Below are 27459 nucleotides of genomic sequence, written 5' to 3' on the forward strand. Positions count from 1 at the left end.
AGAAAATTAACAATAACAATTCTGTCATATCATTTAGTATTCATTATGCATTCAAATTCCCCTCAGTTATCATAGGAATAACTTTCATAACTGTTTTTTTTGTTTTGTTTTGTTTTTTGTTTTTTGTTTTTTTGATGCTAACATGCAGTCTAGATTCCTAAATTGCTTTTGGTTGCTGTGTCTCTTTGGTCTTTTTTAGTTTAGAACATTAGTCAACAAACTATGGCCCGTGGGCCAAATTTCCTACCACCTGCCTTTGTAAATATGCTTTCACCGGAACACAGCATGCTCTTTCATTTACATATATGATCGCTTTTGTGCTGCAAGAACAGAACTGAGTAGTTACAACAGAAACTATATGGCCCATGAAGCCTAAGATATTTGTTCCCTAGCCCATTACAGAAAAAGTTTGCTGATCTGTGACCTAGAACAATCCTCTTGCCTTTATTTATTTATTTATGTATTTATTTATTTATTTAAATATAATTTATTGTCAAGTTGGCTAACATACAGTGTATACAGTGTGCTCTTGGTTTTGGGGGTAGATTCCCATAATTCATTGCTTACATACAACACCCGGTGCTCATCCCAACAAGTGCCCTCCTCAATGCCCATCACCCATTTTCCCGTCTCCCTCTCCTTGCCTTTACTTTTAATTTAATACTGTTTAAAGAATCCAGGACAATTACTCACAGAAAATCTTTTTTTGGATTTATCTGATTATATACATTTATATATTAAATTTATTGAAGTTTAACATACTCTATATATTTTAAAATATAAAATACTTATGAAAGTATCAGTACTCCATGGGGCAGCATTAAACAGCTTTTTATGTGTCAAAACTATAAGGCAATAGAAAGGCAAACAACAAATTGGAAAAATAATTACAATTCTAAGATCTTATCTCTTTTCACACTTTATTTTTCAGGAAGGAGAGAAAAAGAAGGCCTTGTCTGACATATGGTAGTTTTAGTTACAAATGGAGGTAAAACCCTTACTGATCAAGTTACGATATCATTTAAATAGGAAAACCAATAGGAAAAGCATGGGCCTCCTTTTTGGAAAATCATAATGTATAATTTCAAATACATGCACCAGAGTGTACAGAAATCCAGATATATACACAAGAATATAAACACTCTGAGTGCAGGGCCGGGTACCTAGCAACATGCCTGATACACAGAAAGTGCTAAATAAATTTCCATGGAATAAATGGGTGAATACCATTCTTTTTTTTTTTTTTAACTTTTTTTAAATGTTTATTTATTTTTGAGATAGAAACAGAGCATGAGTGGGGGAGGGACAGAGAGAGAGAGAGGGAGACACAGAAGTTGAAGCAGCCTCCAGGCTCTGAGCTGTCAGCACAGAGCCTGACGTGGGGCTCGAACCCATGAACCATGAGATCATGATCTGAGCCAAAGTCGGACACTTAACCGACTGAGCCACCCAGGTACCCCTTGGGTGAATACCATTCCTTTACACATCTGGGCAAGGTAGGTTGTCACAAAAATATTCACACCTATTTATGAGATTAGTATATACACATTTTTTAGTATAAGAAGCATGTTTGGCTTGTTACTGTTTTGCTGGGAGCTCATGCATGTTCATTGAAGTAGAATTCAGTTAGGTTGGAACATGATCTTAAGAACAGGAATACATTGGAGTTATGCATTTGGTTATACGGATAGCTAGAAAGTGTCCAGCCTCTCCTTCCAGTGAACCTAGGCAAGACTCTAATGAATAGTATCTTCTCCCCCTATTCTTTGGACAGAGTGTATCTATCCCACTAATCACCTAACACATTATAACTGAAACATACATCATAATGAAAAAAAAGCACTGCTAACTGGTTTTATCAGTTCTGTAACATGGCTGAGGTTGTGCACAGTATAATTCCTCTCTACTTCTCTAAAATGTCATTTAGCCCATAAAAAAAAAACAAAACAAAACGAAACCCCAAAAAACCTTTGGACCTCCCTAAGCCACAATATATATTCTAATAATAATTTTTAGGAAAAAAAGTTAATAGTCATCAATTCTGGCACAGCTCACATAAATGGCACTGGAGTAAGCTGTTGGTCAGAAATAAAGCTGAAGAGTTAAAGAATTCCCGGTTGGTGATTGAGCAGTGGATCTTTTTCCTGGTATCCAGGGCGGAACATGGCCTTTGCACGGTTGAGGGAAACACCGAGGCCATTGCCTTTGACTACGATCCCAGTACTGTTTTCTATCAGTTTGTATCCCTTGCGTTTTCTGAAAACAACATGTTAGACGGATTAAAAATAGATCTCCAGCTGGAATTGTTACTTTCTACAATCTTACATGCCAAGTGTAAAAGGGTTAATTCCATTGAACCGAATCCACAGCTTTTAAAACACTGATGTCTTATGAAAGTATAGTTATTTTCCCTTCTTCATTCAAGAAATATGCCTGCCTACTATAATTTGCGATTATATGTTAAACATTAAGCTGACACAATTTTGTAGTTACTCATGTCTGGTAGCATTTTGAGGATTAAAAATAAACCATAGAAAAATTAATAATCTAGTTTGGTATTCATCATTCAATGGAAGATTTTCCTCGCCTACACAGAATGTTTAAAAGCAAAAAATAGGGAAAATGGCCCATTTATGCAGAAATATGCAGAAGTTTTGACAATATACTATGGGAACTTAAAGTGTTAAAAGCAGCAACTTACTTGTACACCAAAAGGGTGATCGCAGTGACGGATATGGCCAAGCAGCCAACGGAGACGAGGGCACCATTTGCCATTCTTAAAGGGGAAGGTGGGTCTTAAAACAGAAGCAAGACAGTATTAGTGACATCTTCCACCTAGAGGACATGCTACTCATAATGCAATTAAATAAATGAGGAAAGTTGCTATCAGAAGATACATAGCTCCCTCTGGGCTTTCAGTAATCTTTTCCATTAAATAATACATAGTCTTTGGGTCAGGTTATCGTCCATTTAGAGAATGAGTTAGCATGTCTGGAACACCGTGTTAAAGGGCTCCGAAGAGAGATGTCATGTCCTGGAGACACCTGCTCAGGTCTCAGCTGACCCTGCAGCACCCACAAGGTGAAGGGCTCCATGCCCCTCCTGGCCACTCCTCTGGCCTCATCTCCCACCACCTCCCTTCCAGCGGTTCTAAAAATCCTGGGAGTTGCTTATCCTCCCCATGCTCTTACAAATCCCCATGCCCTCTGCCAAGACTGTCCTTCCCCTGGCTCCTCGCAAGTGTTCACCCCTCAGGGTGCCTTCCAGACATTCATGAGGGCACTGGGTCACGACACCTGGCTGTGTCACTCCTCTACCTGCCTCTCTTCCTCTGCCTCGATCACATTGTGTTGCAATTACTGCTTTACCCATGTTTCTCTCCCACTAGATTACAAGAGCCACAAAACAGGGGTTATGTACTCTCTGTATTCCTGGAAACTGGCAAATTAACTAGTCTCATCACTACCACTAAAGTATGATTGGGGTTTATCTATTTTTCTTCCATCTCCTCAGCCACCACTGCAGTCTCAGACACCAGCCTTCTCCCCAAGAGGACCTCTTGTATACCTGCTTCCACTTTTACCTTCCAGGGATCCTTGCTTCACTCAGCAGTCAGAATGATCTTTAAAAGCATCAATCAGATCACGCTTCAAACTTGCCGGTGGCTACCCTCACACACAGAATAAGACCCAAGCCCTACTGCTGGTCTACAATGATCTAAATGGGCTGCCCACTCTTGAAATTCAGGTTTCAGTTCAAAGGAGGCCCTTCACCAAGCAGATGCTGCTGGGTGGGCAGGACTTTCCCTGACCTCCAATCTAGAGAGCTGACCTTGACCCCTTTCTCTCCCACACTTATTACTCTCCATGTCCCCGCCTGGTTTTATTTTCTTCACAGTGTCTTCTTCTACTTTTTTTTTTTAATGTTTATTTATTTTTGAGAGAGAGAGAGAGAGAGAGAGAGAGAATGGGGGAGGGGCCAAGGCACAGGGGAACAGAGGATCCGAAGCAGGTCAGCACAGAGCCCAATGCTGGCCTTGATCTCATAAACTGTGAAATCATGACCTGAGCTGAAGTCAGACGCTTAACCAACTGAGCCACCCAGGCACCCCTCTTCACAATGTCATCTTATTTGTTGGCTCTTTCTGCCCACAAAAGTGGGAATCTTCTTCATCTGGTTCCCCCACTCGTCTGGAACTGTGTATCTCCTGCCTAGATCTCTGTTGGACACAGAGTAGATACTCAATGAATATTTGTTGAAAGAATTGCAGGTGCTTCACAAATGTTCATGGGATCAATGAATAAAAGTCATTTCTGCTCAAAGTATATGGGTTTGCCTTTGAACAAGGATATTTCTGAAATTCCAACTTTGAAACCCAAGCCATCAAGTTACAATCCCCACTGGATTAAAGGCTCTCTTTCTGAGCTTCCTTTATTTAGATTTTGAAAAGGGCTCAGGTCACCTAAAGTTATCACTCACTGCAAGGAGAATTAAAGGAAAGCAAACATCTAAACATCTAATCCAGATAAGAGAACAGTGGTTTGCCAGCACTGAGGAAGCTTCATAGAATAGGTTATGACCCTAAAACGTTGTTCTAAAAAAACCCCACAGCAGCACAAGAGGAGTAACTGTGGCAGCTCCTGGAGGCAATAGTTTTGAAGACAGGGGCTCACTTGGGTCCAGGGCCTCCAGCATGCCTCCTTCTTCCCTGCCCTCCCCGCTCCCCACCCCGGTCCCAGTGCATCTTGTCCTGGAGGAAGCAGGGTACCTTTGTATCCTTGTTTTTTTTTTTTTTTAAATCTATACCTTAGATCTCACCAACTGTAAGCTCTCATACATATAATTATATGTATGACTACTTAAGCTCTTCTTTCAAGGAAGTTAAAGCTGCCTTTTATATGGTTAATGAGCAAATATATATTTTAGTACATTTTACCTTATGAGATAGGCTCCAGATCCAAAGGAGCTGTTTTGTTTTGTTTGTTTGTCTGGTTTTTTGTTTTTGTTTGTAAGAGAGAGAGAACGAGCGAGCACGTGAGGTGTGGGGAGGGGCAAGGGGAGAGAGAGAGAAACCCAAGCAGGCTCAACGCCCAGCATGGAGCCTGATGTGGTGCTCAATCCCACAACCCTGGGATATGACCTGAGCCAAAACCAAGAGTTGGACGCTCAACCAACTGAACCAGCCAGGCGTCCCCCCAAAGGAGTTCTTTGTGAGTTAGTCATTAGATTGTACCTGGCAAGATTCAAATTAAGGAGCAAAATAAGTGCTGTAATGTGTACACAATTTAATCTCTCTTTCCATTGCACCACAAAGCATTTCTTCTAGGAGATAAAGCAGTATCTTATAACAAAGTCGATTACAAGTGAAATTCAGTTGGGCTCACCAGGTGGAGTTCTAATTTGTGGTTGGGGAAAATTAGAAGCCACCAGTAAATGAACATCTCTCAAAGAAATCCTTTAGTCCACTCTGCTACCATTTTAGCTCTCCAGGCAGTAGGGGGCAGAGAGGAGAGGAGATTTGCTGGTGAACATGTGAGGACTACGTAGGTTGGTTTGTCACTGTCACGCTGTAATGCTTGCTAGAATTTGGGAAGGGAAAGAGGAGACATATGGCAAGTTAGAAAGGAGCCAGGAGTCCACTTGGTTTCTCATTTTTCTTCTCGGCTTCATGTCTTTGCCGAGGTGGATTCTAATGAAAACATGACACAAGTCTCCCCCTTTTATAGTTTAATTGAAGAACATTGTTATTTTTTGATGTTGGGCTTTACGCTTTTCCCTTGAAACATAAATCTCTTCGAACACGCAGTGATCGTATCCCATTATTACTGGTCCATGATCACAGCTGATTTTTTTCATCAAACGATTTTCCTTTGGTCATTATTTCATTGGGTCTCTCTCTCGTTCTCTCTCTCTCTCTCTCTCTCATCCCTGCCCTAAGTAGATTTGCTGTTGGACTTTAACGCCAGTTCTGAAATCCACATTAACGGTAGTTCAATGATTTTTGCACTGAATATCAAACAGTGACAACAAAGACTTGAATGGCTTTAGTATGAGACACACACTGTACCTGCAATATGAAATGTTCATACAACATAAAACAAAACTTACCTCTTGCAGGGACAGAGACGAGGGTGCTCGTAAGGGCCAAACTGGTATCATCACCCAGGGTGAGGTTCACACAATATGTCCCAGACCCGGTGAAGGCTCTTCTCACGGTCAGCAAGCACATACCAGCCACGTCCACATCCACAGGGTCGCACACTGTGCTGTGGGCGAGCTGGCAGGTCGGGTCAGAAACTATGGTACAGACCTCTGTGGGGATTCTGAGGGTACAAATGGCACCAAGGGAGAGAGATGTCATATCAGTTTAGAAGGGACAATCACAATCATTACGCATCTATAAAACTGAATTCCACTTTATTATTTTATTCTTGCATACAATATAAGAATATCAAACTATATGATGTCAAATTGTCACATATAATTTATTCCTAAAAAGCCTGGGTGTGAGCTACTGCTTCCCCTGTATCCTCAGAAAGGTGTGGCCCTGGGGGTGGAGGAGAAAAAAATCATGACCCCCAAGGCAAGGGGCTGTTGGAAACTGTGTGAAGCCCAAGTCATTCCTCCACATCTGAGCTCCCTAGAATGCCTGCAGATACAGACGGCTTAGGTGTTCGGCAAATCTATTATTAAATGCCAGAGCTGGCCCTGCCTGGGTCCCTGCAGAGGTACAACAGTGACAGCAACAGGAACTATTTATGCAGTATTTACTACGTGCAAGGCACAGAGCTGCAGATGTGTGACATGACCTTGCCTATTCCTTTCAATGACCTGATAAAGAAAGTAAGATTAGCCCAGTGTAGCAGGTGACAAACCAGCTCAGGAAGGGGAGAGACTGGCCCCGGGTCACACAAGCAGAGGTGGATCTGGGACTTGAATAAGTGAGGTTTGACAACCATGAGGCAAAGTGGCCATGCATTACTGTCTTAGCCACTGTGTCACCCGTGAGTGGCCCTCCCGGAAGCAGAGACCAAGCTCTGATGCCGGGGCTGGTGAGGCATGGGTGGCATGGAGGACAAGCACTCTTCTCAGCTGGCTTCATTCCTCCGTTAGGTTTTTCCCAATTTTCTGCCATCCTCATCCCTCCCCTCTCCCAAGCTTCTTATCTGTCCCTTCTTATTAATTATCACTAGGACATGGCCATTCCACACTGGTTTCCCACCACTCAGAGGGGCCTCAGGGACCTAAGAGCTGGGTTCCGAGCCAGGTCCCAGCCTATGAACCATGCTCTGCAGGTACCCACCATCTCGGGGCACCGTGTGCCACAGTGGGCCCATCTGTAAAATGAGGAGACTCGGGATTGGGTAAGGATTCAATATGAAAACAGATATAAAATGTTAAGAACACAATTAAGTATTCAATCAATCATTATTATTCAATTTCATCAACAGTTAAAGGTAATGAGCATCGCTTAACTCCAGCAAAACTGTGCGCGTCAGAGCGCCTCATAGGGCCCTTCCTTGTCGTAGCTGACTCATAAATCAGGAATCTAAATCAACTTGGAAGGGGAGACGGCGTTAAGGCCTTTGCTCAGGCCTTGACCCGCTCCTCTGGCTGACGTGTACTCACGTTCCTTGGCAGGTCACGACAAAATCCATCAGGGAGTTGTCAGGCTGTGGCACGGGCATCAGAACATCTGTCATCTGGACGATGTTAACCTCTAGAATTCCCTCTAACAAAACAGCCCCCAGAGAAAAACAAATCAAAATACAATAGATGCCAAACCAAACTGTTACCTAATAAACTAGAAAGCCACACTAAATGGAGGAGACACAGCCTTCTCCCCGCACCAGAAGCACACCAGACCTGGGAATCTACCCCATAGCTTGAACTGAACTGAACTGAACTGTTCTTCGTTCCAACCCAGCTCTTCATTTCTGGAATCTGTGGATGTGTCAGAAGGCAGCACTCCTTCTGGGCAAGAATTTCAGAAAAAGCTACCTCCTGGGAAGATGTAGTCCTCAGGCTCAGGCCTTGGCCACCTTCTCTCAGCCCCACGTGTGCAACTTGGGCTTCAGCCCCCACCTGTCTTCTCTGTGGGGTACCTGTGGGCAGTGCCCATGGTGCACAGCCATCTCTGGTGGCCCTTTCTTACACACGAGAAGTTTGACTTTGTGAAATCAGCTGGAGGAACAAAGTGGATGTTTGGGAACTTGCTACTGCCCTTTCTTCAAAGCACCTTCATTCAAATTTCTGAACTCCACAGTGTGGGGATCAGGCTCCTTAGCATGTGGGCCTTATGCTGGGCTCATTTCCACCAGAATGTCTAAGGAAGGCCAGGGACGCAGATGGGAATCTAGACACTAGTACAGTCTTTGCCTGGGCACATGTGATGTCACCTTGAACAGAGTGGGTGCCCCTGCCCCCATCTCTCCAGACTCAGCAGAGCAGGAGGGTGGCCCAAGGTAGATTCTAACATCCTTCCCCCTGCTGCTCTTACCTACAATTGTGATGGTGGCTTTAAAGTAACCGTATCTGTAAATCTGGCACATTTCGTCTGGACTCTCCCTCAGCTCCAGAGGGTTGTCACTAGCTGATGTTGGAGAGTTGGAATAAGATTTTAGATTAGTTGCTGAGAATGTAAAAGGTGTACATAATTCATAATAACCAAAAATATAAACAGGTACATGACAACCAAAAATTTAAACATCTACCTGCCCTTTACAAAACATCAAGAGTTCTATGCTATCAAATCACTGCAGAAATTTGAACTATGTAATGATTCATGTAGATGTGAAAGCTGAGGCAATATAATTATTAAATTATATAAGTAAACCAAATCCTGTATCTTCTTGAAACACAGGAATCAAATGAAAGGTAGAAGCCATATTAAAATGTGTGATACAGCAATCATGATTAAATCAAGCTGGCTGTAATCGATAAAAGCACAGTTTAATTTTTGAGGCAGGTGTTCTGGGCTCGACTTCAGGTCTCTTGGTTTTGGCTGTTTGAGACCGTGGGCACATCATTTAACTTGTCCTTGCTTCAATTTGCTCATCTATAAAATAGGAACAACACCTCCTGATCCACTGAGGTTGAACTATGCCTGCCATATAGGAAGTCCTTAATAAATATGTTTCCTTGTCCCAAGCTGTGTCTCCATACATCTATTTAGATGTAGATATGCTATAACATATATAGATACATAATTACAGACGGGAAGTTTGGTGCAAAAGAGATTAAGAAGCAAGCAACAAAGAGAAAGGTAGTTCTTTTCCTGTTTAGGTGTTTCATAGCTCCAAAGCTTACGTTCTAAAAGTCTTGCAGCAGTTGATGGGCTCAGGTGTGGGGAAGGAAAGGAATGAATACCAGACACTTTGAAAATAACCCAGGGGCACCTGTGTGGCTCAATCAGTTAAGCGGGTAACTCTTGATTTCGGCTCACATCACGATTTCACAGTCGTGAGATTGAGCCCTGAATTGGGCTCTGTGCTGTGTGTGCAGCCTGCCTGGGATTCTCTCTCCCTCTCTCTCTGCCCCATCCCCTGCTTGTGCACACACACACTCTCTCAAAAAAAAAAAAAAATAAATAAACATTGGAAAAAGAAAATGACTTGTCGAACATGATTAAGGCAAAGAATTTAATGCTCTATTAGTTACAATTTTAAAAGCTCTAATTATGGTGTTGGTATTCCTTTACTAAAATAAAAAGACTGGAAGGAAAATAGGATATTGAAAATTTCAAAAGGCATGAAATTGAACCTAGTTGGGGGGTGGGAAGGGCATCAGAACTTCAGACGAGCTGCACCCTAACGTAGTGACATGTAGGTATGAAGCTGGTTGGGAGATTTCTCGAGGGCTCCTCTGAGCCTTTAGTGGGTAGATGGATGTGCCCTGTGACTCTCCTTTGTTCAGAGGGTCTTCTCTGAGTGACTCCCAGAGCTTCTCTGGAAACAACTGCTGCATGGCACACGCTTTGGAAAAGAGACACAGCAAGAGATTTCTTTTGCGTTGGGTATTAAAGATGGCTGGACCCCTTAACAGGCAGAAATTATCAAGTTAGAACATGGAATCATGACCCTGCCACCTTTTAAAATAAAACTTCTTTTAAAAAATGCCCAAATGACAAAAGTTAAGATTCTACTTTTGGTAGAATGCTTGTAAAAACTCATACGGAATTTTGTAGACATATCTATAAGGTCAAGTCTATATCCATGTATCTGTAAAATCAAGGTATAATTAAAGGACCAATTAGATAAAGCCAGGCTTTATAGTGAAGCTTCCCTTCACTATAAAATGTAACTAACTCATAAGGTTACTACCTTATATCTAGTGATCCAACCTATGGAAATAATAACAAAAATTTGAAATACCCTCTCAGTGACTTAAAACATATTTTTTTTATAAATGCTGTATGATATAAATACATTCTAAGAAAAACAGCTTAATAAAAATGCAACTTAAAAAAATGAATGTTAAATAAACTAACATTAAATCCTTTACCATTTAGGAATTTCTGGACAGTTCTAAAATTACAGGCATCTACAGTGTATTTCGAATTTTATACCTGGTCTCTAAAGAAGATCGTCAATAATTATAGAAAAAGATATTCTTACAGAAATACCAGAATGAAGCTATATGATTAGATTTGTTCAGTGCAGTTATATTTCTAACTGGAATTAGGATTAACCTAATCAAGTGTCAATAAGAGAATGGTTAAATAAATTATACATTTATACACCCTATGTACTTATATACTGTGTTATACCTACAACGAAATACTGTGCAGCCGTTGAATAAAGCGAGTTATATTTATATGAACTGACAAGGGAACGATGTCTATGATGTTTGTTAAGTGAAGAAAAGCAAATTACAGAACCATATATATAGCATGAGCTCATTTACATAAAAATCAAACCAACAACACCTATGTATATTTATAGAATATGTTTGTGATGCATAGAGAAAGATCTGGAAAGAAACGCTCTCAACTATTAATAAGGTTTAATGCTTGGGAGGAGAATGTGAATAGGGACTTTCACTTTTATTCTAGACTTCTCCATCGCTTGAATTTTTATTAAGGAGCATGCATTAATTTTGTAATTTAAAACGTTTCAAAGAAGAAGGAATCAAAATCAGTAATGACTTGTATTGTCTTGATTTAGCTAGGCCAGACTTAACAAGATTTAATTTTATTCATAACACACTATTATAACGCTTATTATTTGGTTAAAAAAAAAAAAAGAATTGCAACAAGTCTGGACGTCGTGATGGAGTATTTCCTCTGGGCTTGGGGATGGCGCCCTCTTGTGACCAGTGAGGGGGATGCCAGTCTATTACCCTTCCCCTGATAAAGTGATGCTAAGATATAATAATGTAGGGTAGGATGGGGCATCAGATGCAAGCTAACACTTTCCAAAGTAGACTCTTAACAACTGCATGAATGTCCTTATATACTATCAGTAGATCATGGGATTTAATTAATTATGCCTTATATCCAGAACAATTTTTATGTCTGGAGTCTGTCCAGCTTGCTCACTGAGAAATACTCTCAAGGTACATTCTTTCTTGGGCCATTTGGAAACTACTTTCAAGGACGGCTGTGTTTCATGGGACACTAGGTGGATGTGGGCAGGGCAGGGAGGAGATTGGAAGTGGGGATGGCCTGAATGTTTATAAGGGGACAAGGTGTCCTCTCATAGCTAGAAAAAATGGGAGAGTAACAGAAATGTGATGGGCCAGACCGGGAAAGCATCTCTACACATAACGAGGACCAGTACATATTAGGAAGTTCAAAGAGCTGTGCACAAGTCATGAAATTCTACTTGCAAAATGACTTTAAACATGCTCTCCTGTTTTCTCTATTCTAACAGCTTAAAATGGTGATAAAGTAGTTAAAGAATAACAGGTACAGAATGGCATCACTTCAGAGTTTCTACACGATCCTTTAAACTAGTGATGTAATTATGTAACCTATGTTCTTGTGTGTGTGTGTGTGTGTGTGTTTCTTAGGTGTTAAGGAACCACCCCCCCCCCCCCCACTCAAAGATCACCTGGAAACACTTACGTAGAAAAGAGGTGGGTTTTGGAGGTTTGGGTGAAGGTGAAGGACAGGGTCCAGGCACCACAGCTTGCACAGTGAGGTTAAGGTTAAAGGTTCCATTGAGCACATATGTATGATTCAAAGTTGGATTGTTGGAAACAAACAGACCAGTATTATCCCCGAAGTTCCACTTGTAGTAAATGGCCGACTCATTGAGGAAGTGACTGGGGTCATGAATCAGGACAGTGAACATAATGGGGAGGTCCCTGAGGAAGGTTTCATCAGATAAATTTCGATCATTCTTCTGGTACATAGTCACAAACACAGGAATGTGATCTAAAAAATACACCCGAAAATAGAAAGAACACATGATTGCTTGATTTTAAGTGGATGACTTCAATAATGTTTTCAGGCTAAAAAATTAAAATTAGGGATAATTCAGCATCATTTTCCCTTTTTCTACACAAGTTTTCCCAAGTTATTCTGGAATCATAGATGGGGTACAATATAATAGATAAGTCTGGGAAGGAACCTATATGAATCACAACCTAACCCAAACACTTGGCTCTAACTCTTTCTTAACCAACTAGTCACCAGAACTAAGTGCTTCACCATCAGTTAGAGTTCACACGACTCACCTGTTACCACGTACACATCTTTCACTTTTGCAATAGGAACATATGCCCTTCGGTGTCTTCTATAAACAGTTACTTCCATAAGTTGAGGGCCAAGTGGCACATTGGCTGTGTTTACAGAAACTCTTGCTGAACCCCGTCCTAATTTCTGGAAATACTGACCTTTGAAAAGATGGAAATTTTTAGTTATTGGCACATTACATGATCATTTTAGGAAGTTGTTGTTTCTTAACGACTTGTGACTGCCACTTAGAGAGTGCTCTGGAAAAAGAAAAACAGGATGGGGATGTGGTCCTAACTGGTTCAGAAAGGAAGATAGTGTTTATTTCATGTAAAACCTTCTATAACAAACCCACAACTAAATAAATATAATTGTATGTAGTTGGTCAAAATGAAAAGAGCTGTTTGGTGGGATAATACAGTTAGTCCTTAGTTTACAAATAAAAAAGTTTTTATAAGTGATCAGGCACTTGAAATACATATGTTTCCCATAGAAAAGTGTCCAAGGGAGTTAAAACAAATTATCCAAAAATCTACCTTATTGTTGTAACAATATTACTATTTCAGCTCTATTACTGAGCAGCTTTTTTTTTTTTTTTTAGGGGACTAGAATCTTCCACTTTCTAATAGTATTCATGTATAAAAATGCAGTCAGTAAGTGATTAAAAAGAGTATAAAAAATAATGCAGTGGTTCTATAAACACATTCCTAGGACACTCCTGACTCACTCTTTTTCTTTCTCCAGCCCTCACATAAATCTAACTACCACTGGCTAGCTAGTGAAGGTAATTTCTGTCCTTCAGGATTCAGGGATGTTTTTCTAATCCCATTGAGGCACCCAGCATAGATGTGTGATTGGAACAACAGAGATGGTAAGATGGATGCTTGTGGGGATGACTAAGGACCATATTTATTACATGGTCAAAGGTATCAGAAAAATACACTAATCTTCTCAGGGAGATGTGATGTGGGATCCCCTTTATCTTGAAATGCAGGGGTAGTTCTGTTGGAGGTTGTAGGGGAAGAAGGTATCTCTTGGGGAGTTAGTTATACGTGAGGAAAATGTTAGCCTGGGCATTGAAAGACCACAGAAGCACTTGGTAGTTGAAGGAGATTATCAGTTAACTCAGAGACATCAGAATATGGAAATTCAAAAGTCTTGTTAGAAAAATGGCAACTTCTGGGCTGAAAGCTGATTTTTAATAAAGACATCCTAACTAGCTAAATTAATGGATGTTACCTGGGCTAAGAAGAGAATGGAGTGTTAGTGAGCATACACGACTCCATGCAAATGGTAAAGTCAAAGAAATGATGACATTTGGTGAGTTGACTGCCAGGGCCGTGAAGACAGTGAAACAAAGCCAGCCTTCAATCCCCTGATTTAACTAGATGGGCATAATATTTGATCTATATTTTGTACTTCATTAAACTGATGTGCATTGTTAATATTTGTTTTGATTTATAAATGAGTTAATTGGACAAAGAAACTTTCTCTAATTTATGAAGACAAAACACTTAGAAATTTAGAGCCTGTACAATTGGTAGCAGTCTTTGTACGTCAGAGCAAGGTGGGACCTGGTGATGTTTTTAACTAAGAACTTAGTGGTTTTGCTAATTATAACCTAAATTTGCTCCTCCTAAAAACAATCATTTCAACAATAATAAAACAAAAGTGGATAACATCTGTGCTTAAAAAAAAAAAGAAGGTAGACTATGTCAAAGAAGAATAGTAGTTAGATTATGTTATTTTTACACAATGGAATATTATGCAGTCGTTAAAATAATGTACATAATTTTAATAATAGCCAAATGCTCATGATATTCAACAAAAATGTGTATACAGTATAATCTTAAGAAATACTAGCAAAACAAAAAAACCCACCATTGTGTTAACAGTGGTAACATCTGGTGTTAATTATGTACTTTGCATTTTTCATTTGTACTTTTCTGTATTTTCCAAATTTCCTATAAAGAGCATAAGTTTCCTTCTTAAAAATTCTCTTGACAAAACAAAAAAAAGAAAAAATCAAATGCCCATCTGTGTGCCATTCAAAGAAATACTAATATTTTTTCATATTGCTGTTTTAGACAGAAATAAATTGAGTAGTTTTATTTTAAAAAAGAAAGCTGAATTCGTTTTTTTCCATCTTTCAATTCTATAGTGTCCCAAAGATTTGCTAAGGCTAAACAAGATTTTATTTTTATTCCATACCCTCCACCCCAGCTAAGAAAAGTTAACAAAGTAACTGTTGTGAAACTCTTAGTGTTAGAATTCTTGATTATGGAGTAAGAAAAGAAAAAAAAGGGAAATTTTAAGGGAAAGTAAAGAAGCAGATAAGGGAGTTTTGTAAAAAGTCCAACCAAGTGTGTGAAAGACGTAGACAAAATTCCATCTCTTCCATCCGGGGTGGTGAGGGAAAGGCTTTCCGTCAGGGAACACGTTCTGATGGCCTGGGCTGTTGCCATTTCCCGAGTCAACCTCCTCCGTCCAGTTGTAAACATACTGGTCAGAAGATGGACCAGTATCTAAACAGAGAAAGACACAAGCCAGGCTTGTCATGTGGGCTCAGAATGCTCAATGCTCATCACTGAATTAAACATCTTTTCCTATTTTTCATAAATATAAATACAGTTGGACAACTAAAACCCTAAAATTCAGAATTCATCTGGTGGTGCATATGTATGCCTGTTTCCTGCAGATAGGTTACATTTCAGTAAAAGTTTCATCTAAAGCAATTATTTAGAAAGGTTCAATCTAGAGATATCACAATATATTTATTTTTAATATTGGTTCTCTGAATCACAACTGTATTCAAACCAAACGGAAGGATGCTTTCTTTATCTTTTTATGTTGGTACTGCTTTCTGTAGCTTCTTCTTTTTTTCTTTCCTGAGTCATTTGGCATCAAATGACTCTCTACTTTTAAAGATTTTGGCATGCTTCTCCTAAAAATAAGGACATTCTCCTACATAACCTCAGTATCATTACAACTCCCACTAAAGTCGAATCAAGGGTCACATACAACATTTGGCTATTCTGTCTCTTCAAATGATCAGAAAAAAAAAATAGAAGTAAATATGGAAAAAGTTACAATTGTTGAATCTAGGTAGAAGGTATTTGTGTACTCAGTATACCCTGATTTCAACTTTTTTGTATATATGATATATTTCTTCTTTTCTTTTTAAAAGTAAGCTCTATACCCAATGCGGGGCTCGAACTCAGGATCATAAGTTGCATGCTCTACTGACTGAACCAGGCAAGTGTCCCAACATATTTCATTTTAAACAGGTTATGATAAATATCTTTTCACCTAGAATAGTTTCCTCACCCTCTTGGTTTTTTATGTCACTGATATTTTTGAAGAAACTTTTTATTTATCAATCTATTATTGTTTTTTAATTCTTAAATTGTCCCAAATAGCTAGTGAGAGTCCCTTCAAGCTAGCTCCTGTGTCCTTGTGATGTGTCCCCATTGGTCCTTGAGCATTTCCGCACTTTGGGGCAGGCTCACCTGGTACTTTCCCTGTCCTCGACCTGGAATTAGTATTTTCCTCAAAGATCCCTAGTTCCTTTAAAAAAAATTTTTTTTAACATCTATTCATTTTTTTTTTTTTTTGAGAGAGCACAAGCGAGAGTGGGGCAGACAGAGAGGGAGACACAGAATCTGAAGCTGAGCTGTCGGCACAGAGCCTGATGCGAGGCTTAAACTCACGGACCCTGAGATCATGACCTGAGCCGAAGTCGGACACTTAATCGACTGACCCACCCAGGCGCCCCATCCCCTAGTTCCTTTTCGTGGTAATAGATATTATATAAAAATTTTCATAAGTCACTGAGACTCCTTTATATAAAAATGCTCAGAGAGATAGATTGTCACTTGAAATATTCATAAAAATCAGCTTTTTTAGAAAAGAGAAAAATTACTACAAAATATTAAGCACTTAACAGTTTAAAAATTCAAACCCTTTTTGTACAGAATCTAATGTACAATTCCTAATAGGAAGATGATAACTTAATAAGGAATGAACACACTGACAATCTATTAGAAGTTGTAAGTAATAAAATCAGATCATGGGGCGCCTGGGTGGCTCAGTCAGTTAAGCGTACAACTCTTGGTTTTGGCTCAGGTCATGATCCCAGGGTTGTGGGATTGAGTCCTGCAATCGGCTCCATGCTGTCAGCACAGAGCCTGCTTGGAATTCTCTCTCTCCTTCTGCCCCTCTCCCCTACCCCTGCACTCACACAAGCTCCCTCTTTCAAAATCAATCAATCAATCAATCAATCAATCAGATCATAAGTGCATTTAACAGTCTTGTCAATGATCAAAGAGTCTCAGTAATTAGCTCGGAGTTTTTGAGACTGTGCAGTTCTCAAGATAATTTCCCTTGATGCATTTGTGTTCATTTGTGCTCTTTAACATGTACAAAGAGCTCACCTGCTTTAAGAGCAAAGCAAAACCAAAATATACACATCTGAGCATTTGTGTTAGCTACACATTTGCATAAGTGATACTTGTGAGCAGAAATTAATATCATCAGTAAACATCTGTCAAACTGGCTATTCTCTGAGTAGCCAAAAGAATTCCAAGTAATCAAACCAAAATCTGAGAATCAACAATGTATTTTCTGGCTAATCAACTAGACACTAAGAGAAGGCTGAGCGTGATAATGTAACTTTTGAAGAAAGTTCCAGGAGGCAGAAAGCCATTAGTTTGTTTGCTCAAGTGGGTTTGGCTAATGTTGATGTGGGAACCCCTCCCTGTTACCCAATTTCAGTAGGGGGTGACATGAGATAATAGCATCTTGCACGTACAGAAGTACCTGTGAGCCTTTAGGTTTATGAGATAGGTCTCCAATAGAACTAGCCTGTTCCTGTGGCATGAGTAACATTCCTTACCATTTCTGCAGTTCTTCTCATAAACAATGTTGCCACTGACATCTTCCGTTTGGCATCTGGGGAATACCAGGTTTACCACAAACGTTATAGTAGAGCCCACAAGTGCTGGTGAATCACTGGTCAGAATCGCCTGCACGTGGCCTCCTAAGACATAAAAAAGTGCAGCTTAATGATCAAGCACCTTTTTCCTTTCACTGATAAGTAAACAAAGAAGAGTTAAATCCACTAATAAGGACCAGAGCATCCTTATGCCTTTATTTTATTTTATTTTATTTTATTTTATTTTATTTTATTTTATTTTATATTTGTCCTTTTTTTTTTTTAAATAAGGACCACACCTAGTGTGGGGCTTGAACTTGTGACCTTGTGAACTTGTGACTCTTGTGATCAAGGGTCCTGTGCTCTACTGAGTCAGCAGGCACCCTCCCATCTTTATGCCTCTTTACCATCAATTATTTTCTGGATTCCTAACTTTTGCTTTCAGAGCACAACATTCTAGAAGACAAAAAAAAAAAGTCAAACCAATTAAAGAATTATCTAAGCATAGAAAGAACATGTACTTAAAATTAAAAAAAAAAACCTGTTTGATTATACAAAAACAAGTTTTAAAGGTTTGTATTTTTTAAACTCAAAAGGACTCATTCTTTCATGCAAATGGCAAGATACTCACTTTCTGATAAACCACACTTTTGAGATGGTCAAAACTACTCCAGAGTCTCAGATCTTCTGAAGAGGACCATTCCCATATTAGGTAAATAGATTTGAGGCTAAACCTGCTTGCTCTCCAAAATCTTCCAAGAACTACAAATTTACCAGTTTCTGAGGATATTAAACTTTTTTGTGTGTGACTTAGAAAGTGATCATGTTCAGATAAAGATTGCTAAATCCAGGTTCCTTCCGCTTACTAGAGTACTGTAGTTCATGGAAGCAACACAAGCCATGGGATCTCCAAGTCTACAATCTATGAGACTGACTTAGATAGGAAATGATAGTTGTTTGCCTTGAATCTTCTGATTTACCTTTCCAGGAGTTTTTCCACCTTGAGTCTCCCCTTTTCCACACTGGATACAGTTTTTCATTCCACTCATTTTCATCTGAAGACCAACCATTGAGTTGGTTGTACTCCCTCATATAACCAGAAGTTCTTTCATTGCTCAGCACATCATGAAATCCTATATCAATATTTGAAAAACAAATTATTTTGTCTATTTCATTCTTCATTTAGTACTTATCTTAAAATAAAGCAATTTTTCATTTCATAAGCTTGGAAAGTAATACTTGATATTTCCAATATGTCAAACAAATAGAAGTTATTTTTGTATTAAAAATTTTTTTTAATATGTATTTTTGAGAGAGAGGGCGAGAGAGAGAGAGTGAGCAGGGAGGGGTAAAAAGAGAGGGGGACAGAGGATCTGAGGCAGTCTCTGAGCTGACAGCAGAGAGCCCTATGTGGGGCTCAAACTCATGAACTGTGAGATCATGACCTGAGCCGAAGTTGGACGCTTAACCAACTGAGCCACCCAAGCACTCCTGTTTTTTGTTTTTGTTTTTTAATTTCTACTGGAAATAGCTTAAATAAAACTAATCAGATCCTCTTTCTGAAGTTTAAATGAGTAAGATTTAAAGGAAAATTTTTGAAAATCAGTATTTCTTAGCCATTATTTGGTTTCTCAGTACATAGTCTCTGAATATTGAATTTGATACAATATAATTAGGAAAACACTGCTGCCAATGATAAATGTTCTCTTGGCTAAAAGAATGCCAGGATGAGGAATGCCTCCAGGTTTTCAAGAGATGCTTACCAGTACTGGAGAGCCCACTGTTGAGCAATCTAATTTTTTTACGGCTCAGTATATGGTCTGACTTGGTGAATGTTCCATATGTAATGTGTAATCTACAGTTGTTGGGGGTTTTGTTTTTTGTTTTTTTTTTTTCGTCTTTATTTTTCAGAGGGAGAGAGAACATGAGCAGGGGAGGAGCAGAGAGAGAAGAAGGCACAGAATTCAAAGCAGGCTCCAGGCTCTGAGCTGTCAGCACAGAGCCCGACATGGGGCTCGAACTCACAAACCGTGAGATCACGACCTGAACCGAAGTCTGATGCCCAAATGACTCAGCCACCCAGGTGCCCCTACGGTTGTTGGTTTTTAAATATCATTTACGTTAAGAGCTGGTTGACAACGCTTAAGCTTTTTAAAAAATGTTTATTTATTTATTTGACAGAGAGAGGAACCGCACACAAGTGGGGGAGGGGCAGAGAGAGACACACAAAATGTGAAACCGGCTCCAGGCCTGAGCCGTCAGCACACAGCCTGATGCGGGGCTCAAACCCACAAACCATGGGAGCATGACCTGAGCCGAAGTCAGACGCTTAAGCGAATGAGCACACAGGCACACTGATAATGCTTTTTGAGACTGCTATGTTCCTACTGATTTTCTGTCCACTTGTTATTTCAATTACTCAGAGAGGATTGTTGAAATCTTCAACTATAATTATGGGATTTGCCAATTTCTTCAGTTCTATCACTTTTTGTTTATTTATTATTTTTGAGAGAGAGAGACAGAATGAGCAGAGAGAGAAGGGAGAATCTTAAGCAGGCTCAATGCCCAGCACAGAGCCTGATGCAGGGCTCGATCTCATGACCTGAGCCAAAATCAAGAGTCAGATGCTCAGCTGACTAAGCCACCGAGGCACCCCTGCTTAATGTATTTTGAAGCTTGGTTTAGAATTGTGCAGTCTTTTTCATGAATTGATCCTCTTACCAGTAGGAATTGCCCTTTATGTCTGGTAATATTCCTTGTCTGAAGAACTCTTTGATAGTAATGTTTAGTGATTAACTGGTACATCTTTCTCCATCCTTTTATTTTTTTATAAGATTTTTAAAAGTTTATTTTTGAGAGGGAGAAAGAGGGGAGGGGCAGAGAGAGAGGAAGAGAGAGAGAGAATCTCAAGCAGGCTCTGCATTGTCAGTGCAAAACCGATGCGGGGCTTGAACTCACGCAACTGTGAGATCATGACCTGAGCTGAAGTCAGATGCTTAATCCACTGAGCCACCCAGGTGCCCCCTACCCTTTTATTTTTAACTGATATATGTTTTTATATTTGAAGTGGGTTTCTTATAGACAACATATTGGGTTTTTTTTTTAATCTTCAGCATGTTTAGGTAATTTTACATTTAATGTAATTATTGATATTGTGGGATTTAAATCTACCATCTTGTTCTTTTTCTATTTGTCCTATCTGTTCCTTGTTCCTTTTTTTTTTTATTACGAGGTTATTTTTTGAGTTTATCTCTTCTTCTGACTTACTAGCTGTATCTTTTTGTGTGGCTGTTCCAGGGTTTACAAAATTCTAATTCTTTTGAAATTCTTTCTCATCTTGAGTTGGTCTTTTGGCGTTGCCTGACAATTCCAGGGTTCACATGGTCTCTCCTTTCTTTGAGGATTGTAGCAGATTTTTTGGTTGCCTACCTACCAGCCATTCCAGCCTGCACCCCTGCTTGTCCTCCCCGCCTTGTTACAGAGCTTCTATTCTAACAGTTCAAAATTCCAAAGGCTCACTTTCCTAGCTTTCTTTACAGTATGGGCAGGAGCAGGTGATTAGAACCTGGCCATTCAGAGCTAAGAGGAAGTCTTCTGAGTGCTTCTGGGAAAGGTTTTCCTCCTTCATAATAAATAAAATAAAATAAAATAAAATAAAATAAAATAAAATAAAATAAAATAAAATAAGATAAAATAAGATAAGATAAGATAAAATAAAATAAACAGCCTCCATTTTTGTTCACATAAGAAGTGATCTGGCAGTTGGTAATATAATGTGAGGCCCAGAGCTGTGACAGCCATACTTAATCATGAGGGCACAGATCTGAAGCAGCCAACACAGTGAGGATGCAAAAAGAGTTCTTGATGCTGTTGAGCTCTTTATCTATCTAGCCTTGCCTGCATCTGTACTGGTTGAGGTAACATGTCTTGCTCAAACCCTTTTAGTATTTTGTTATTCACAACCAAAAGCTTAATTGTCTATAACTCACAGCCAGCCCCTAATCATACACAGTCTTAAAATCTCCTCTCATGAATTCATATGGCCTTGTATCATCTGGACCAGAAATCCTGTCTTCTCTTTAATACTGAAAGAGAACTTTCAGAAGGTGTGGTATTTGGTAGATGCTAAGAGAAGCCATTTTGAATGGATGCCACTAACCTCTGTCTTTTATTTCTCCTTTTTGGTAGATGGAGGGAACAGCCTGTTGTTTCCATCTTATAAGGGAGGCGGATGGAATGGAAAAGAATATTGAAATGAATACTGAACAATCCAGATGTCTCACAATGGGTGAATGTTATGAAACTTGGTTTCTAGTCTTGATTTTGTTACTAAACAGGCTGTGTAACCTCAGGCCAGGTCTTCTAAAGACTTCCAAATCAGAGAAAAAACAAGTAAGACAAAACCCAAATGTCTTGTGAGTCTGTGAGATTGTTTATTTGGAAACAGATACTAGGTGAAGGCAGGTTTATCAATCAATGTTTATAAGTGGATATTCATTTGAATTGAGTCATGGAGTACTATAATACTCAATGTGGAAAGAACTAACATTTGTTCAAATCACTTCAGTTTATAGATGAAGAAATTCAGGCCTAGAGAAGTGACAGGATTCACTCAGGTCACCTTTCATGGAGTGGAAATGAAGATTCACATCTTTTGATTCCCAGGACCTATTTCTCTCAATGCTCCAAAGAGTCTTTCTCTTCCTCAGATCCAGAAGAAAGCCGGTGTTTCCGGAAACATAATCAAAACATGGGTTTCTCCTCTGATTTTAAACGTCAGCAGTCAAGGAAAAATACAAACTTAAAAGAGTGACAGAGAATAGATACACAAGTCCATGGAACAGAATGGAGAATGTAGAAATAGACCAACTCAAATACACCCTACTGATTTTTGACAGAGATGCAAAAACAACCCAATGGAGTTTCGAAAGACAGCCTTTTCAATGAATGGTGCTCTGAAAAAGTGAAAAGCATAGGAGGAATTTTCAGTCTCTACACTAGGCAAGAATTCTTTGACTTGACATTAAAAACATGATCCATAAAAGAAAAAAAGAGATAAGTTAGGCCTCATTAAAATGAAAAACTTTTGCTCTGTGAAATATCATGTGAAGAAAATGAAAAGTCAAATTACAAACTAGGAGAGAATATTTGCAAACCACATTTCCAATAAAGGACCGATATCTATAATATATAAAGAATTCCCCAAACGCAACATTAAAAAACAATCTAATTTAAAAATGGATAAAAGACCTGAACAAATATTACACTGAAGAGAATGTACAGATGACAGAAGAAACACATGAAACCATGTCCAGTATCATTAAACGGTAGGGAAATGTGCATTAAAAACACAATGGGATGTTACTATACACCTATCCAAATGGCTAAATAAAAAATGGTAACATACCAAACGTAGGCATGGGTTAAAGATAGCAGATCACTCATACATTGCTGGTGGGAACATAAAATGGTACAGCCACTCTGGATAACAGTTTGGCAGTTCCTTGTAAAACTAAACATGCCATTAACATGCAACCAAGCAATTGTACTCTTGGGCATTTGTCTCAAAGAAATGGAAACTTATCATCACACAAAAACCTGTACATGAATGTTCATAGCAGCTTTCTTCATAGTGGCTCAAACTGGAACAATCCAGATGTCCCACAATGGGAGAATGTTTAAACTGTGGCATATCCTATACTGTGGACCACTACCCAGTGATAAAAAAGAGCTACTGATACATGCAACAGCTTCAGTAAATTATGTTGAGTGAAAAAAGCCAATGCCCTCAAATTACATACTGTAATGATTCCCTTTATATAACATCCTTGAAGTAACAAAATTATAAAAATGGAGAATGGATTAGCAGTTACCAGAGCAGGAGGTGGGGTAGGAAAGGGTTGTAGGTTTAAAAGGGTATGAAGGCCCCTTGTGGTGTTGGAACAGTTTGGTATTTTGACTGTATCAGTATCAATACCCTGCCTGTGATACTGTATAATCATTTTGCAAGATATTACCATTGGGATAAATGGGATAAAGTGTATAGGGGAATCTCTTTGCATTATTTCTTAAAACTTCATGTGACTTTACAAGGACCTCAAGAGGTGAAATTAAAAATAAAACACACTTGGGCACCTGGGTGGCTCAGATGGTTAAGCATCCGACTTCAACTCAGGTCATGATCTCATGGTTTGTGAGTTCAAGCCCCGCATTGGGCTCTGTGCTGACAGCTTAGAGCCTGGAGCCTGCTTCAGATGCTGTGTCTCCCTCTCCCTCTGCCCCTCTCCTGCTCTTGCTCTGTCTCTTTCAAAAATAAATAAACATTAAAAAAATTAAAAAAAAAGACACACTCAGGGCACCTGGGTGGCGCAGTCAGTTAAGTGTCCAACTTTGGCTCAGATCATGAACTCATGGTTTGTGAATTGAAGCCCTGCGTTGGGCTCTGTGCTGATAGCTCAGAACCTGGAGCCTGCTTCAGATTCTGTGTCTCCCTCTCTCTCTGCCCCTCCCCTGCTCACACTCTGTCTCTCAAAAATAAACATTAAAAAAAAATTAAAAAATAAGACACTTAACAGTAAGCAGGTTTTAAAAGAAAAAAAGAGGTGTGGGGGGGAGGGCAGGGCTAGAAGTGAAGGGAAATGGATCCCACGCAGCACCCCTGTGGCTTTTCTGTCTCCACTCTCGAATCTCTGCTGTGTCTACCAGCAGACAGGTGGTGGCTAGGTTGGCTGTTAACAACTTTATTGATACCTACTCTTGCCTCCTTTTTACCAGGGCTATGATCGAAAAGGGGCAAGGAATCCCGTGGTGTTTGATACAATGGTAAATTCTACCCATCCTTATTTTTTTCTGGACAGAATATTTATTCTAGGGCAAGGTGAAGACAGGAATGACAGGTTTTGTTACATTTTGCTTAATAAGTTGGGACTCTTCTCAAACCCACAGCCAATATTTAAGATCAGGCTAATCTGTTTCACTGAGCAGAACAAATTAGCACTGATGGAAAGAAGGCTAGAATTAGGCACAGGGTCTCCATTGACTGTCAACTTCTCTGTCCCTCTATCTCCTACGACTGCAGACTCTAGGGAATTCTGTCCTGGGAGCTACATTGAGGTAATACAATTGCTACCTTGTAGGACTCCTACCCCAAACCCCTTCTGTTAGCTAATGTCACAAGAACCCCATTACCCAATTTTTCAAATGAGGGAATGAAAGCTCAATGGTGCTAAGTCACTTGTGGCCCAGTCCCACAGCTGGTAGGGAACCCAAGTCTGTCCAACAGCAGGAAGGACCATGGTTGGCTTGAGCTTTCTTCCTCTTAATTGCTGTGTAGCCTGGGTCAAGTTACCTGCCTTCTTTGTGGCTAAGCTCCATGTCTAGGAAACACGATCATCACAGTGCCAGCCTCCCAGCCTCGGCACCCTGTGAAATCCTTGGTCTGGACTCCCTCATCAACGACAGGGTGCCTCTTCCCCGACCCAGTCACAAGAGATGGCAGGGCTGGCATCTCTGGGGACCAGCACAGCCCAAGCCTGAGAGCTCAGCCACTAGGAAAATGGACTGTGCCTCTGGCCACTCTGCTCCTGCCCCTCACCCTCACCTAGGGGGCCCTGTGGCCCCCAGCAGCCCCTTCTCAGCCTCACCCCTTCCTGAGCCTCTCCAGTCTTGGGGAACCTTGCCTGCACTCCAGGGTACCAGCAGCTCCCCCTCTTCCTCTCTCTAGACTCAGCATTCCTGCTGGGATCCCACCCTGCAAGGACAACCTAATTAAAGGACTTTTCCCTCCACAAGGAGGAAGGGGAGAGAAAAGAGGGTTTGTGTGGGCGCCTAGCCCATGTGTCCAGGATTCTGCTCACACACAGCTGGGCCCAGCAGGTGCAAAGCAAGACCTGGGCTCTTGGTTCCCACACCTGTGGAATAGGGGGAGGACCATCTGCTCCGCGGTGGTGGTTGTGGGGATGAGTACTTGAGTGATGTAAGTGCAATAGCTGCAGAGTGGCTACACACGGGCACGAGGTAGACACTGGCCCCTTCCCTATGCCTACCATCCTCCCCCCACCCTCTAAACCCCATGGAATGGTCTGACACAATCAGGACCCCTGGACTTTTAAAGTGGTTTTTTTTTTTTTTTTTTAATGTTTATTTTTGAGAGAGAGAGTGCGCGCGCGAGCGCAAGTGCGGGAGGGTTAGCGAGGGAGGGAGACAGAATCAGAAGCAGGCTCCAGGGTCTGAGCTGTCAAGCAGAGACACCCAGGTGCCTAAGGACCCCCGGACTTCTCATCACTGAATGTCCCTATTCTGTTGCAGTGAGGTGGGGTGGACCTTCTGGGAGACCTTCCCTCTCCCACTGCACACTACCTGCAGGAGCATGGGGGGCCACCACAGCCACCCATCCCCTGGACAGACAAGTGGGACGCACACAAGTGCAGGGAACTGAAACCCTAGCTTTGCATTCCAATTACAAGAGGAGCTTTTTAAGCAAGGAGGCTCCAAGCCCATCTCCAAAGATTCTGGTTTCATCGATCCGAGCCTCTCAGCATGGTTAGAAAATCTCCAACCTCTAACGTGGGACTAGAATTGAGAGCCAGGGCTTCGGCTCTTCTCTTAGTAACCTCACTCGAAAAGGAGCTCCTGCAGGTCTGTGAAAAAATCTCAACAAGACTAGCAACGGCTTCTGGGCTGGGATGATTAGTGAGCAGATCTAGATTTTAGGCCTCACTTCATTTGAGCTGACTACGCTACTGGATAGAAACTAGACCAAATTTCGTGGAAGCCATTGCTTTGTTCTCAGGCCAGAGACTGTTCCCCTCACACCTCCACCCTCCCTGATCCCTGAGTGTGGCAAGAGAAGGTGGCCAGTGCAATGGAAAAAAAGCTCCTTAAGAGAGGGGCTGCGTGGCTATTACTTTCCAAGAGCCGGAAGCAAAAGCTGGAGCTGGAGACATTTTGCTGTGGTTTCAACATTCCCAAGTGTTTCCAGAAGAAATGAAGGAGCATGAAAGTTTCCTGAGGAGATTCAGGAAGTCCCCTTCTGGCTTAGGTAACAATACTTCAGGCAATCCATCCTTTTAGTTGACAAAGAACGGGTTAAACACAGAAACTCAGTTACTCACGTTTGGCAGCATCAAGAGGCAATCTTGCAGCCAGCAGCAGCAGCAACCCCAGGAAACAGGAGAAACATTCCATGCTGAATTCTCACAGACCCAGGCAATCAAGGTTTAACTTTTAACTCCCTTGGCTCCACCCGCTAAGAACAACAGTGCTCTTCTAGCCTCTGCTGCGCCCCACTCCTTATTTTAATTAAATACAGGGTGCCTCAGGGCAGATCATGTGATGGTATTAAGCAGTCTTGCCTGATCTGGTCTCTGGAGTTCAAGCTCTTACAACTCATGTGCTTCTGACTCACTCACTCTTAGCATCTATTCTCTTTTCAGATGTGCACCGTTTCGATGTTGTGATTCCACATTTCTAGTTAAACGGACTTCCTTTCCTCTGGACCCTACTTTAATATCCTTCATCAAACAAAATTTCAATCTCCAACCTCATTATCGACTTGATATGGTTCCTTTACTGAGTCATTCACCCACAGCTCACGTGGCCATGTCACAATTGCGCTTCTTTCGCTGTGCTTCGGATGACCAGCTCTTCCCAGTGCTTGTACATTCCCTTCCCAAGAGGAGACACAAGTGGGGGAGTGATCTCTTCCATCACTTGAAATTGGGGATGACATATATGGATAATAGCATATGTTGCACCAGAAGGTGCTGGAAACAGCTGCACAGGCTGCCAGTTGCTGAGAAATGTACTTATGAGCCCATTTTAGGAGATCTGTGCAATTCCATACAGC

The 27459-nt window shown here is 40.6% G+C and overlaps 1 protein-coding gene across 2 annotated transcripts; it reads right to left on the reverse strand.

Annotated features, from left to right (window-relative positions):
* Nucleotides 1-689: 689 nt before the first annotated feature.
* Nucleotides 690-27089, reverse strand: GPNMB (glycoprotein nmb). 2 transcript variants are annotated; one of them, XM_053218306.1, is made up of 11 exons: nucleotides 26726-27089; nucleotides 18593-18745; nucleotides 17574-17717; nucleotides 15040-15204; nucleotides 12682-12840; nucleotides 12062-12379; nucleotides 8501-8593; nucleotides 7630-7732; nucleotides 6109-6323; nucleotides 2702-2795; nucleotides 690-2256 (listed from the first exon to the last, which is right to left on the reverse strand). In XM_053218306.1, exons 1-11 carry the CDS (start codon nucleotides 26796-26798, stop codon nucleotides 2103-2105), a joined length of 1671 nt encoding a protein of 556 aa, XP_053074281.1. In that variant the 5' UTR covers nucleotides 26799-27089; the 3' UTR covers nucleotides 690-2102. The 2 variants fall into 2 exon arrangements, with proteins under 2 accessions (XP_053074281.1, XP_014936018.3); XM_015080532.3 differs by having other exon boundaries at nucleotides 8501-8599; nucleotides 12068-12379; nucleotides 26726-27086.
* Nucleotides 27090-27459: the final 370 nt, after the last annotated feature.

The sequence above is a fragment of the Acinonyx jubatus genome, chromosome A2 (assembly GCF_027475565.1).
Source record: "Acinonyx jubatus isolate Ajub_Pintada_27869175 chromosome A2, VMU_Ajub_asm_v1.0, whole genome shotgun sequence".
Classification (NCBI taxonomy): Eukaryota; Metazoa; Chordata; class Mammalia; order Carnivora; family Felidae; genus Acinonyx; species Acinonyx jubatus.